We start from the raw sequence: 15,385 nt of genomic DNA on the forward strand, positions 1-15,385 counted from the left end.
ATTCTCACCTCTCCTTTCTGATTGATTATGGGAATGGCGTATTGTAGTTTCACGTCGTAGAAGAGGCAGGAGAGGAAAACGTTGGCCACGCCGATCAAGCTGTGGTTCACTTGCTCATCGAAGAAAGGGTCTGCTCTCTTGAAATATGACCGCATCACCTATGAGACAGAGAGAAAGACTATGCCTTTAGCAGCTCTTTTTCATCTCTTCCCTGATAAAAATGGGGTTTGCAGCCTGAAGACCAGCTTGGCCAAGCTGGCAGACCAGCTAAACCAGATTGGGAGACCAGCTTAAACGAGCCTGGCCAAGATGGGAGACCAGCTAGACCAGAATGCGAGACTAGTTAGACCAGGTTAAACTAGCTTGGCCAGAGAGGAAGACCAGCTTAAACCAGCTTTGCTAGGCTTGTAGACCAGATAGACCAGACTGTGAGGCTAGCTTAAACCAGCTTGTCCAGACTGGTCTTACCCCCCTACACACACACTTACACCCACACAAAAATGAACTGGTGACACTATAACACAGAGCATTTTTTTTTTTTTGTAGTTTGTCAAAATAAAATCTATAAATCAGCCACAATGCAGAACACACACACACACACACACACAAATGAGGGGGTAAGACCCTAGCACACACACAATGCAGCGCTCACACACACACACACGCACAAAGAAATACATGGGTGGGACTAAATCCCAAAGTACACTTCGATTTTGCCGCGAACGCTCAGTGTTTGCGTACAGTCGAATGTGGGCCTGTCAAAGTATACGCCATTTGACAGTGCGCACATAACAGGCTTTTGCAGCATGCGTGCTACGACTGCTGTGAGAAGCCAGACAATTTCTCCTCGGGAGTTTAGCCCATAAAGATTTCTTTATATTCCTTAAGACTCAAGTTATACAAATGCAGGTATCTCCTAACCTCCTCACACACACGCTCTTGACGTGGATATCTACTGTTGTTGTTTTAACCTTTGTCTCCTGTTATTTACCGGCGATTATGTCTTCTAGCGTTTCTTCGTGACAGCAACGGCTGTGGATCCATTTATTCGTGCAAATAATTCCAGGCGCATGTGTGGTAAGAAAAATTGGGCTGCATGCGTTCAGTGCTCGAGCACTCTGCTGATGACGAGATTTGCGTCACACATCCTGTACGTGAACGCTCAGCTACTTTGGGCTTAACACAGCCAGAAAGCAGAATGCAGAACACAACACACACCAACACACATGCACACAGAGAACAAAGAACAAAGTCTGAGACTTCTGTTTTATACACTAATTGAATTTTCCAGTCCATTGTTGTTCATTTCTGTTTATTACTGTTCATTTTCTTGACATTATTATTAATTTACTTTATTACATTTTGATGTTTGAAATAAATTATTGGCAACAAAATGATTTTGTCTTCTCTTTGTACCACCAAGTCAGGTTTGAATGTAAACATACTGTGACATTATTGCAAAAACTGACACTTCACAACAGTTAAAACAAAGACAAATGCTAAACTGCTAAATTTTACTTAATCAAAATAGGAGGGTTAAACCAGCTTGACCAGACAGGAAAATCAGCTAAACCAGACTGCAAGATCAGCTAGACCAGCTTGGCCAGGCTGGGAGAACAGCTGTGCCAGCTTAAACTAGCTTGGCCAGACTGGAAGATCAGCTAGACCAAACTGCGAGAACAACTAGACCAGCTTAAACCTGCTTGGCCAAGATGGGAAACAGCTGCTTCAATCTGTTTTATTTCAGAAGAGTTATTAAATAGTAAAACATATATGATGAATAGGAGCTTACAGGGTTATCCTCGTCACAGTCCTTCCACTCCTGATAAAGCTCTCTCATGTCCACCAGCCGGTTTTCCATCTTCTCAAGGGCCCAGATCTGCTTCCCTTTGCCTTTCCTCCTCACTTGAATGGCAGGTTCACTCAATACAGCATCTCGCTACACACAAACACACAAAATGTCAATGAAACACATAGTGGCTGATGCTGGGAACTGATGGTTATTGGTCTAAATAGTGACTTACCTTTCTGTTGGCGTTGAGGTTTGCAGCAGGGATCTGCAGGGTAACTTTGTACTCTGTCCTCTTGTCCAGCTCTTCAGCAATGAAACTCGCCTCCTGCACTATCATATTAGCCCTCACAATCTGCTCCCTCAGCTTTCTGAAACTCCGCGTCAACACTGCCTCTCTGGTGTCAAACAACAGTTGTCATTTTCACAACGTACCATCAAAATTACTACAAGATTTCACCTTTGGAGAGTAATAAATTCTCTTATTTTCTATCTATGCATCCGTCTATCCGTCCGTCCATCAGGTAAACCCTGAGATATACATAATTATTTCTCTTTCAATGCTTCTTTTAACAGGGTAATATTCCTCACCTCTCCTCACTCCACTGGCGCAGGCGATGCTGGGCACTGGGTGATGAAGACATCCCTCCCTGGCTTAGTCTCTCCAAGCTGCGGTAGTGTGGCTGCAGGGGCTGTGACTGCGGTATCTGCATGCTCTGCCTGTCTGGGGTGAGCTGTCTGCGCAGCTGCTGCAGTTCCTGCTCGTACATGAGCCGCTGGCGCTCCAGAGCAGTCCTCTTCTCCTCCTCATGCTGCCGCTCCAGAGACTGAAGTACAGCTTGCATGGGGTCTGAAATATGGTGGAAAAAAAGTGTTAGTAAAAGGTTTGTTTCGGCAAAACAGTTGTCATTTAGATTTACATGTATGTTTTTGTTACTGTACCTTTAAGACTTCAATATCCAAAATATCTTTTATAATTAGCTAACTTATTTGAATATGAAATGAGTAACAAAACCTGGGCCAAGTTGCTGAATCCTGTATTCCATGCTATATCACCTTTGGCAACATGGAAACTGTTTTCTGATTATAAGAGCTAAATGAAATCTTTTCCTTTTACATAAATGAATATTTAATTCGTATTGTGTTTTTAATGCAGCAATGCTCATGTGTCTAAAACTCACCATTGCTCCCTAGAGCCTTCATCATGACTTCAGTCTGAGCAAACTCATAGCTGAAGCTGACCTCACTAGACACCTCACTGGCTGTGTCTCCCTCTCCATCCAGCTGCTCGCTGCTGTTACTATTCTTCATGTTCCCTCCCTCACCCTCCTCTTCCTCACCCCGCAAGCGCCGCTTTGGGAGGTTTATCCTGCATAAGACATGGACTAAGAGTCATCATAAAAGCAGACCCACAATGCTCCTTCACAAGGAGCAAGTTTTGCTAAATGCAGATTAGCACAGATGTTCTTAAACTCTGCAACACTGACCTGAAAAAGTGGTTGTTTCCCCATAAAACACGATCACCATGGTGAAGCTGTTGCCTACTTGTGACTGGAGATCCATTAACACAAGTTCTGCCACAACAGACACAACAGAAGGTTACTTTAGCACACAGCTACAACTTGAAGGGATTGTTCACCAAAAAATGTTCATGCTATCCCAGATGTGTATACATTTATTTCTTCTTCTGAACACAAAAGAAGATTTTTAGAAGAATATTTCAGCTCTGTTGGTCCATTCAATGCAAGTGAATGGTGGCCAGAACTTTGAAGCTCCAAAAAGCCCATAAAGTCAGCATAAAAGTAATCCATAAAACTCCAGTGGTATAATTAATATATTAAGAAGCGATATGACAGGTGTGGATGAGAAACAGATCAATATTTAAGTCCTTTTTTTTACTATAAATCTCCACTTTCACTTTCCTAAGCGCTCTTCTCAGAGTTCTTCTTTTATTTTTGGCCATTCACATTCGTCGTGCATATCACCACCTACTGGAGAGGGAGGAGAATTTATAGTAAAAAAAGGACATCAATATTGATCTGTTTCTCACCCACAACTATCATATCGCTTCTGAAAATATGGATTTAACCACTGGAGCCGAATTGATTACTTTTGTGCTGCCTTTATGTGCATTTTGGAGCATCAAAGTTCTGGCCAATATTCACAATTCTTCTAAAAATCTTTGTTTTAGTTCAGCAGAAGAAAGTCATACACAACCGGGATGACATGAGGGTGAGTAAATGTGAGAATTTTCATTTTTGGGTGAATTATCCCTTTAACAGTCTAGTTAATTAAAGAGGACGATTTAGATGATTTATATGTTATTGAACAGAAAGCTATTATTCAAAGTGATTTAAACTGCCCCCACTGGTATTTGAACCCAAGACCTTTAGATTACCAGCCCAGATCTTTAACCATTATGCAACCACCACCATGGTATTACCTTGAGTTTCTGTAAGGGTTGAGAAAGACAGCTCCCTCAGGAGTGATGTTAATTACACAATGCTCTGCCTGGATGCCCATCCCACAAAGCTGGATGTCCTGAGAGTCTGCCGATCCAACCTTAGTGTGTTCCTGCAAAACATGCCAGCATTAACTGCTGTTAACACTATTCAAGGTATATCCATACAGGCTTAATGGAATTACAAGCACTTAACACACGCCATATTGTCAAGCACTTAACATTTAGCAAATCTATCAAGACAGGCTGCATGTACATTATAATGTCCATGACATCAGCAATCAGAAACAAATTAGTACATTTAGATTTCAGCCAATTTTGCCACTTTTATTGATCATAGAGGGGAGAGGATAGGAAATTATGGAAAGAGGATGAAATGTTGCAAGCCAGATTTGAACTTGCATAGCCCACATGCGCACCAAAGGTCAACGTGTCTGAGCATGTGCGCTAGGCCACAGAACTGGCTCAAAACACATCCCATGACTAAGCCTTGATATTTCTAGCTTGTTGTTACCTTCAGGTAATAAACCAACAGTTCATTGAGAGCAGGGTCAGCGTTGAGGTTGACCAGGAAGCACTTATCTTCACCAACCCTGATGCCAGATGACTGCAGAGAGATGCCAAGACTCTCCAACTGTTTCTGCCTCTCCTGAGAAATAAAGTTTTTTTTTTTTTTTTTTTTGACTGATGGTGTTATGAAGTTACAACACAAATGTTGCATTGTAAACAACCCAAGTGAAAAAAATGATTGAGGCTATTACTTGTGCAATTTCCTCAGTCTTCCTCAGTTTCTGTTCCCAGGTGACCGTCATCTCCTGGATCAATTTTTCAGACTCTTCTAACCTCTCCTTCAGCTCAGGCGCCTTCATAGACTATGGATGAGCACAACTGTTTATTTATTGCACCTTTGACCATTTGCAAGGACACAATATCAATACAGCATTAACCAGGAGTCTAAGTTGTAATGTGTACCTCAGCCTGCGTCAGCTGATCTCGCAGTTTCTCCACTTCCTCCCGGAGTTCTCTGATAATTCTTGCATTGGGGTCTTCATTGACGACGGCATGGTTGACTATGCTCTTTGCTCGGTCTGCATAGCGCAATGTGGACAGTGTCTCATCGTAGTTATCTGCCGCCGGGCTCACAGTGGCAACCATGGCGGTCCGACTGTTTCCGCCTAAACTGTCCTACAGTTACACAGTGGGGAGATGTACATAAGCCATAAATGAGGTCACTTTCAACAGAGCTGACCACTAAAAAGTATTTTGTGTGTAAACTGCTATAGCTTAGTATATAGCTAAAGTTTAAGGACAAAATTGTCCCAAAAAGTTAGCCAAATCTGATATAACCTCCCTCTGAGGACATTCAGGGACATCCTCAATTGGAAAAATTTTTTTATTATAAATGAAGCACATAGGGTTTGGGTTAGGGTTAGTCTATAGAAATAATCATTAATTTTTTATAAAAACAATGAAAGTCTATGGTATTTCCACAATTTAGATAGCTGAGTAAACATATATACTGTATGTGTGAGTGTTGGAGTGGACAGAGGACTGGAAGAACTGTAAAAAACACTGTGGAAATTCCCCTTTCACATGTTTACTGGACAGAATGAGTGTCCGTACCTTGAGCAGCCATGTGAGCACTGAATCTCTGTAGGGCACAAACTTGTTCTTGTTCTTTCCAGCACCCTGGTCTGCCAACGCTGAGATCACCAAGCCCAGAGTGGTTAAAGATCTGTCAATGTGTGGAGAGGGAAGAAAGAGAGAAAAGGAAAATTTAAATAGCGGAAAACAGACAGAAGAGGAAAGAGCAACACATCAAACAGAGAGGTATACAACGACAGGCCAAAAGCCTTCACCAGATTTATAAAGCTTCTTAAAAAACAAATTGTGCCCCTAGATTCCGCCTGATTTTCCACAACCTCTTTTAGCCACATAAATAGAAACACTGCAAATAGAAATAAATCGTCGTAAGGTGACTCATACATTCAGAGACACTTTTTAAAGGAAAAGTTCACCCAAAAATGAAAATTCTGCTATCATTTATTCATTTTCAGATTGCTCCAAAACAGCATTACATTCTTTCTTCTGTGGAACACAAAAGAAGATGCTTGGCAGAATGTTAGCCTCAGTCACCTCTCATTTTCATTGCATATTTTTTTCCATACAATGAAAGTAAATGGTGATTGAGGCTAACATTCCACCTAGCAAGTCCTTTTGTCTTCCACAGAAAAGGGAAAGTCATATGGGTTGGGAAAGACATGAGGGTCTGAGTAAAAAATGACAGTAATTTCAGTTTTGGGTGAACTATTCCTTTAAGATGCCTTTCTCACCACCTGAAAATAGGACTAGGACCAAAACAGATACATCAACACAAATGGAGGTACAGGGAGGAAATCATTTTGCAGAAAGAGTTCAGAGCTTGCATACTTGTTGATGTTGCTGCCTTCCTTGAGCCGCTCGCCTGCAGCACCCGTCTTAGCAGCTCGCTCACTTCCTGCCAGGTCCACCAAACTCAACTTACTAACCTTTTCCCCACTTGTCTACAGAAAGAAAGGGAGTAAAAGAAGAGAAATGAGAGAAATTAGTGGCTACGTTCGAAACTGAATACTAGCGGACTGCTTATTGAATAATGCACAGTAATGAATAATGCACAGTATACAATAAATACTTATTTGTAAAAAAACAAAAAAACAAACAAAAACAAACTGGCAGAACAAACTATGCAACTAAAAACATTTCAAATAGTATGGTACACTGCGGTGTCACATGACCCATAGCATGCGTGTTTAATTCCAAGAGTAGTATCCAGGTTATTTTGCATTTTTAATCTTAGCACTTTAAACATTTTCTTAGAAATGTGAAGGGTCATACAGTATATTGGCAAAGTAAGTACATTTAAGCGCATTGTAAGTATACAGTTGTGCTCAAAAGTTTGCATACCCTGGCAGAAACTGTGAAATTTTGGCATTGATTTTGAAAATATGACTGATCAAGCAAAAAAAAAAAACTGTCTTTTATTTAAGGATAGTGATCATATGAAGCCATTTATCATCATATAGTTGTTTTGCTCCTTTTTAAATCATAATGATAACAGAATTCACCCAAATGGCCCTGATCAAAAGTTTACATACCCTTGAATGTTTGGCCTTGTTACGGACACACAAGGTGACACACACAGGTTTAAATGGCAATTAAAGGTTAATTTCCCACACCTGTGGCTTTTAAAATTGCAATTAGTGTCTGTGTATAAATAGTCAATGAGTTTGTTAGCTCTCACGTGGATGCACTGAGCAGGCTAGATACTGAGCCATGGGGAGCCGAAAAGAACTGTCAAAAGACCTGCGTAACAAGGTTATGGAACAGGATATAAAAAGACTTCCAAAGCTTTGAAAATGGCAGTCAGTACTGTTCAATCACTTATTAAGAAGTGGAAAATTCGGGGATCTCTTGATACCAAGCCAAGGTCAGGTAGACCAAGAAAGATTTCAGCCACAACTGCCAGAAGAATTGTTCGGGATACAAAGAAAAAACCACAGGTAACCTCAGGAGAAATACAGGCTGCTCTGGAAAAAGACGATGTGGCCATTTGGGTGATTTCTGTTATCATTATGATTTAAAAAGGAGCCAAAAAACTGTGATAATAAATGGCTTCATATGATTACTATTCTTAAATAAAATAGTTTTTTGCATGATCAGTCATATTTTCAAAATCAATGCCAAAATGTCACAATTTCTGCCAGGGTATGCAAATTTTGAGCACAACTGTAAGTAAATACACTGGCAAATGTAGAAGATCATCTGGGTATTTCATGCCAAAAGAATTCATATATTCTGCACAGTATACATACTGCAGAATTATTAATAGTATGGAAGTATGCAATTCTTAACATAACCAGAGAGGCAGACAGGAAATGGTTGCACCATCAAAAACATGGGCCAGCCCGATTAGCCAGCGAACTAAAGGTGCCTTGAGCAAAGAATTAGAGGTAAAACCAGCATTATCTTCTCTCGCTTATGAACATTTCCATGCTTGTCAAGCCTGCCTGTGCTTGTTCTTTAAAACACGGGGAAATGGCTTTAAACTTTAAATTTGTGTATGAATGACCATGCTGGACATATTCTAGTGGGCTGTCCTATATTACGAAGGAACAATGGTAAGAGAGACTACTGCAGGCCGTAAAACAAGCATCCATTGTTCTCCTCTCTATTGCACAGCACCGGAACAGTATGTGGGGTGGGGCTCCTTTATAAGAACCAGCACCAGACCTTACTGTACACAACCCCCCTGTTTGAGCATCACATATTAGGTTTAATTGAGAGGAGAGGCAGAGAGATGTGAATGAGGAGCGGAGAAGAGGATATGGAAAGACGTGTGTGGGGGGCAGGGGAGCTGGACTGAGATTGCAGTGCATTAGAACAACAAAGAGAGCCCTTGTGCAGCAAAGGCTTCAGGCTCCACATGAGAATATACAATCATATAGAGCCATAGTTAATTCTTTAGCTTTTAAAAGGGGGATAATTAACACTTTTGTTTTGTTTTTTTACATAGAAACAAAAATTCTGTCATTATTTACTCACCATTCTCTCTACATTCCAAGTTCTCTGAAGCTATACACTCACTGTGCATTGAACAGAATGAAATTTAAGTAGTTATTCACTCTCAAATCAAAAGATCAATAAAGTGCTTAAATCAAATGTGGTGGCTGCGTTAATAACATCAAACATCCGATAAAGAACAGTAAAAGCAATTGATATGACTTATGCACTATTTTTAAGTCTTCTGACACTATACGTGACCAAACATCATGACGTCATGTCATACGTTTGATCACATATCGCTTCAAAAGTCATGGTATATAGTGCAGTACTGATTACCTTTACAGTGCTTTAATGTTTTGTTTTTTTTTTACTTTTAAAACATTTTTGAAGACCTGAACAAATAAAGTTAGTACCATATGTCCATACCAGAACATACCTACACAACCTCAAAAAAAAATCATGTATCACAGATTATTTTACTTTTACAAGGCCTTAGAACTTATAACACTATTTATCAACAAAACAGGGTATTTGCAAGTATAAAATGTAAAAATACATGTTTTCCATTTACAGTTTCACAAAATTAGTTAATGGAATATATATATATACAGGTGCATCTCAATAAATTAGAATGTCGTGGAAAAGTTCATTTATTTCAGTAATTCAACTCAAATTGTGAAACTCATGTATTAAATAAATTCAATGCACACAGACTGAAGTAGTTTAAGTCTTTGGTTCTTTTAATTGTGATGATTTTGGCTCACATTTAACAAAAACCCACCAATTCACTATCTCAAAAAATTAGAATACATCATAAGACCAATAAAAAAAAAACATTTTTAGTGAATTGTTGGCCTTCTGGAAAGTATGTTCATTTACTGTATATGTACTCAATACTTGGTAGGGGCTCCTTTTGCTTTAATTGCTGCCTTAATTCGTGTGGCATGGAGGTGATCAGTTTGTGGCACTGCTGAGGTGGTATGGAAGCCCAGGTTTCTTTGACAGTGGCCTTCAGCTCATCTGCATTTTTTGGTCTCTTGTTTCTCATTTTCCTCTTGACAATACCCCATAAATTCTCTATGGGCTTCAGGTCTGGTGAGTTTGCTGGCCAGTCAAGCACACCAACACCATGGTCATTTAAACCAACTTTTGGTGCTTTTGGCAGTGTGGGCAGGTGCCAAATCCTGCTGGAAAATGAAATCAGCATCTTTAAAAAGCTGGTCAGCAGAAGGAAGCATGAAGTGCTCCAAAATTTCTTGGTAAACGGGTGCAGTGACTTTGGTTTTCAAAAAACACAATGGACCAACACCAGCAGATGACATTGCACCCCAAATCATCACAGACTGTGGAAATTTAACACTGGACTTCAAGCAACTTGGGCTATGAGCTTCTCCACCCTTCCTCCAGACTCTAGGACCTTGGTTTCCAAATGAAATACAAAACTTGCTCTCTTCTGAAAAGAGGACTTTGGAACACTGGGCAACAGTCCAGTTCTTCTTCTCCTTAGCCCAGGTAAGACGCCTTTGACGTTGTCTGTGGTTCAGGAGTGGCTTAACAAGAGGAATACGACAACTGTAGCCAAATTCCTTGACATGTCTGTGTGTGGTGGCTCTTGATGCCTTGACCTCAGCCTCAGTCCATTCCTTGTGAAGTTCACCCAAATTCTTGAATCGATTTTGCTTGACAATCATAATGCTGCGGTTCTCTTGGTTGGTTGTGCATCTTTTTCTTCCACAACTCAACTTTCTGTTAACATGCTTGGATACAGCACTCTGTGAACAGCCAGCTTCTTTGGCAATGAATGTTTGTGGCTTACCCTCCCTGTGAAGGGTGTCAATGATTGTCTTCTGGACAACTGTCAGATCAGCAGTCTTCCCCATGATTGTGTAGCCTAGTGAACCAAACTGAGAGACCATTTTGAAGGCTCAGGAAACCTTTGCAGGTGTTTTGAGTTGATTAGCTGATTGGCATGTCACCATATTCTAATTTTTTGAGATAGTGAATTGGTGGGTTTTTGTTAAATGTGAGCCAAAATCATCACAATTAAAAGAACCAAAGACTTAAACTACTTCAGTCTGTGTGCATTGAATTTATTTAATACACAAGTTTCACAATTTGAGTTGAATTACTGAAATAAATGAACTTTTCCACAACATTTTAATTTATTGAGATGCACCTGTATGTATAATATATATATATATATATATATATATATATATATATATATATATATATATATATATATATATATAGACACACACACACACACAGTTGTGCTCAAAAGTTTGCATACCCTGGCAGAAATTGTGAAATTTTGGCATTGATTTTGAAAATATGACTGATCAAGCAAAAAAACTGTCTTAAGGATAGTGATCATTTGAAGCCATTTATTATCACATAGTTGTTTGGCTCCTTATCATAATGGTAACAGAATTCACCCAAATGGCCCTGATCAAAAGTTTACATACCCTTGAATGTTTGGCCTTGTTACAGACATACAAGGTGACACACACAGGTTTAAATGGCAATTAAAGTTTAATTTCCCACACCTGTGGCTTTTTAAATTGCAATTAGTATCTGTGTATACTTATTAAAAAGTGGAAAACTCTGGGATCTCTTGATACCAATCCAAGGTCAGGTAGAGCAAGAAAGATTTCAGCCACAACTGCCAGAAGAATTGTTCAGGATACAAATAAAAACCCACAGGTAACCTCAGAAGGCTGCTCTGGAAAAAGACAGTGTGGTTGTTTCAAGGAGCACAATACTTGTTGACCCCTCTCCAAACATAGCGCTTATGGTTGTGACCATAAAGCTCTATTTTGGTCTCGTCACTCCAAATTACAGTGTGCCAGAAGCTGTGAGGCATGTCAAGGTGTTGTTGGGCATATTGTAACCAGGCTTTTTTGTGGCATTGGCTTCTTTCTGGCAACTCGATCCATGAAGATCATTTTGGTTCAAGTATCGTCGTATTGTGCTCCTTGAAACAACCACACCGTTGAAGTCAGAAGTTTATATCCACCTTTCAATTCCTGACATTTAATCTTAGAAAACATTCCCTGTCTTAGGTCAGTTAGGATCACTACTTTATTTTAAGAATGTGAAATGTCAGAATAATAGTAGAGAGAATTATTTATTTCAGCTTTTATTTCTTTCATCACATTCCCAGTGGATCAGAAGTTTACATGAACTTTGTTAGTATTTGGTAGCATTGCTTTTAAATTCTTTAACTTGTGTCAAACATTTTGGGTAGCTTTCCACAAGCTTCTCACAATAAGTTGTTGGAATTTTGGCCCATTCCTTGAGACAAAACTGGTGTAACTGAGTCAGGTTTGTAGGCCTCCTTGTTTGCACACGCTTTTTCAGTTCTGCCCACAGATTTTTTATCAGACTGAGGTCAGGGCTTTGTGATCGCCACTCCAATACCTTGACTTTGTTGTCCTTAAACCATTTTGCCACAACTATGGAGATATGCTTGGGGTCATTGTCCATTTGGAAGACCCATTTGCAACCGAGCTTCAAGTTTCTGGCTGAAGTCTTGAGATGTTGCTTCAATATATCCACATAATTTTCCTTCATGATTTTTTTTCTGAGGTCTTGGCTAATTTCTTTTGATTTTCAACTGATGTCAAGCAATGAGGCACTGAATTTGAAGGTAGGCCTTAAAATACATCCACAGGTACACCTCCAATTCAAGCTAATTGGCTAATTGTCTAAAGGCTTGATATCATTTTCTGGAATTTTCCAAGCTGCTTAAAAGGCACAGTTTAGTGTATGTAAACTTCTGACTCACTGGAATTGTGATATACTCAATTAAAAGTGAAACAATCTGTCTGTAAACAACTGTTGGAAAAATTACTTGTGTCATGCACAAAGTAGATGTCCTAAACATCTTGACAAAACTATAGTTTGCTAATATTAAATCTTTGGAGTTGTTAAAAAAAAAAAAAAAAAAAAGACTTCAACTGTGTGTGTGTGTGTGTGTGTGTGTGTGTGTGTATATATATAAATAAAAAAAAATAAAAATAATTATATATATATATATATATAAATAAACACACACGGCCAATAGTTTGGAATAATGTACAGATTTTGCTGTTTCAGAAGGAAATTGGTACTTTAATTCCCCAAAGTGGCATTCAACTGATCACAAAGTATAGTCTGGACATTACTGATGTAAAAAACAGCATCATCACTATTTGAAAAGTGTCAATTTTGATCAAATCTAGACAGGTCCCATTTCCAGCAGCCATCACTCCAACACCTTATCCTTGAGTAATCATGCTAAATTGCTAAACTGGTACTAGAAAATCACTTGCCATTATATCAAACACAGTTGAAAGCTATTTGGTTCGTTAAATGAAGCTTAACATTGTCTTTGTGTTTGTTTTTGAGTTGCCACAGTATGCAATAGACTGGCATGTCTTAAGGTCAATATTCAGTCAGAAATGGCAAAAAAAGAAACAGCTTTCTCTAGAAACTCGTCAGTCAATCATTGTTTTGAGGAATGAAGGCTATACAATGCTTGAAATTGCCAAAAAACTGAAGATTTCATACAAAGGTGTACACTACAGTCTTCAAAGACAAAGGACAACTGGCTCTAACAAGGACAGAAAGAGATGTGGAAGGCCAGATGTACAACTAAACAAGAGGATAAGTACATCAGAGCCTCTAGTTTGAGAAATAGACACCTCACATGTCCTCAGCTGACAGCTTCATTGAATTCTACCTGCTGAACACCAGTTTCATGTACAACAGTAAAGAGAAGACTCAGGGGTGCAGGCCTTATGGGAAGAATTGCAAAGAAAAGACACTTTTGAAACAGAAAAACAAAAATAGAATAGAATCTTTATTGTCATTTTACATGTACAACGAAATTAAATGCAATCCGATCAGTGCAACATTAAATAAAGTGCAGTAGGTATAGAAATATAAAAGAGCCTCTAAAAGTATCTTTAAAAAATATATAAAAAGAAAAAAATTCTAAAGGAAATGAAAACACATTATACCACACATACACAACAGTTCATTGCACGATACATCTCCTTAATATTCAAGTAGTGTTTAGTGCTGCTATTGCTTTTAGATAAAAACTGTTTTTTAAGCTATTTGTTCATGTTTTCATTCCTAAAATGTCTGCCCGAGGGCAGCAGTTCAAATAGTGAATGTCCGGGGTGAGATGGATCTTTAAGTATATTCTGGGCTTTTTTGAGGCAGCGGGAACTGTAAAGATCTTCCAGGGAGGGGAGAGGGCAGCCAATAATCTTCTGGGCGGTGATGACGACCCTCTGGAGCGCTTTCCCCTCTGTTTCTGTGCAGCTGGCAAACCACACACAGATACAATAAGTCAGTATGCTCTCTATGGAGCAGTGGTAGAAGGACAGAAGCACTTTTTGGGTGAGGTGGTTTATCATAAGGATCCTCAGGAAGTAAAGTCTCTGCTGTACCTTCTTTACCAGAACTGTGGTGTAAGTGCTCCAGGTTAGGTCCTCCTCTATGTGCACGCCCAGGAACCGGAAATCCGTGACCCTCTCCACACATTCTCCGCTGATGAAAAGGGGATGAATGTCCATTTTATTTTCCCTTTAGTCTATTATCAGCTCCTTTGTTTTGGTGGTATTAAGGACCAGGCTGTTATCCGTGCACCACACAAACAGCTGCTCAACCTCGTCCCGATAAGCGGACTCATCCCCCCAGAGATGAGCCCCACTACGGTGGTGTCATCCGCAAATTTAATGATGCTGTTGCTGGAGTGGGTGGGGGTGCAGTCATGGGTGTACAGGGTGTAGAGTAGGGGGCTCAGCACACAGCCCTGTGGGGAGCCAGTGCTGAGACTAAGGGCTGAGGAGATGTGGGGGCCTACTCTCACCCTCTGGGAGCGATCTGACAGGAAGTCTTTAATCCTAAGGCAGATTTAGTGAGGTAGTCCCAGGTTTACTAGTTTGGTCACCAGTATGTGAGGGACTATGGTATTAAATGCAGAGTTAAAGTCCACAAAGAGCAGCCTAGCATAGCTCCCCCGCTTCTCTAGATGGCGTCCTCTGTGGACCTATTAGCTCTGTAAGCAAACTGGTATGTGTCAAGCGTGGGTGGGAGGTTTGAGATAAGTCTGGACCAGTTTCTCAAAGCACTTCATGATGACTGGGAGTAAGTGACACTGGACGGTAATCATTCAGGCAGCTGATGTTGGTCTTTTTTGGCAGTGGAACTATGATAGAGGACTTCAGGCATTGTGGGATAGTGGACTGGAATAGGGACCAGTTGAAGATCTTGGTAAAGACCCCAGCCAGCTGGTCCGCACAGTCCATCAACACCCGTCCCAAAACAGCTTTCCTTGGGTTCACCGCCCTCAGTATGCGTCTCACCTCATGCTCCTCCACAGTGAGGATGTGGCTGCTGTGGACTGGTGGCTATGATGTGGTTGCCTCCGGTTGCTCCACCTCGAACCGGGCAAAGAAGTGGTTCAACTCCTCCGCCAGTGAAGCACCATCTACCGCAACTGAGAGGTTTTCAGATTTGTAACTGGTGATGTGCTGGACCCCCTGCCACACCTGCCTTGTATTATTGAAATAGTCCTCAATCTTCCTTATATAAAC

At 40.2% G+C, this 15,385-nt stretch overlaps 1 protein-coding gene across 4 annotated transcripts in view; it reads right to left on the bottom strand.

Annotated features, from left to right (window-relative positions):
• The window catches only part of LOC127454683 (kinesin-like protein KIF13B), a 64,990-nt gene that overhangs the window by 19,321 nt on the left and 30,284 nt on the right, over positions 1-15,385 (bottom strand). For all 4 annotated transcript variants that reach the window (XM_051722038.1, XM_051722039.1, XM_051722037.1 and 1 more), the window contains 12 exons: positions 6,681-6,793; positions 5,874-5,985; positions 5,223-5,435; positions 5,012-5,122; positions 4,765-4,899; positions 4,233-4,363; positions 3,277-3,363; positions 2,971-3,158; positions 2,381-2,639; positions 2,025-2,187; positions 1,793-1,939; positions 9-158 (listed from right to left, as the gene is read on the bottom strand). In XM_051722038.1, coding sequence (XP_051577998.1) covers positions 9-158; positions 1,793-1,939; positions 2,025-2,187; positions 2,381-2,639; positions 2,971-3,158; positions 3,277-3,363; positions 4,233-4,363; positions 4,765-4,899; positions 5,012-5,122; positions 5,223-5,435; positions 5,874-5,985; positions 6,681-6,793 — 1,809 coding nt within the window. The remainder of the gene's footprint in view (positions 1-8; positions 159-1,792; positions 1,940-2,024; positions 2,188-2,380; positions 2,640-2,970; positions 3,159-3,276; positions 3,364-4,232; positions 4,364-4,764; positions 4,900-5,011; positions 5,123-5,222; positions 5,436-5,873; positions 5,986-6,680; positions 6,794-15,385) is intronic.

This window comes from Myxocyprinus asiaticus, chromosome 17 (genome assembly GCF_019703515.2).
Source record: "Myxocyprinus asiaticus isolate MX2 ecotype Aquarium Trade chromosome 17, UBuf_Myxa_2, whole genome shotgun sequence".
NCBI lineage: Eukaryota > Metazoa > Chordata > Actinopteri > Cypriniformes > Catostomidae > Myxocyprinus > Myxocyprinus asiaticus.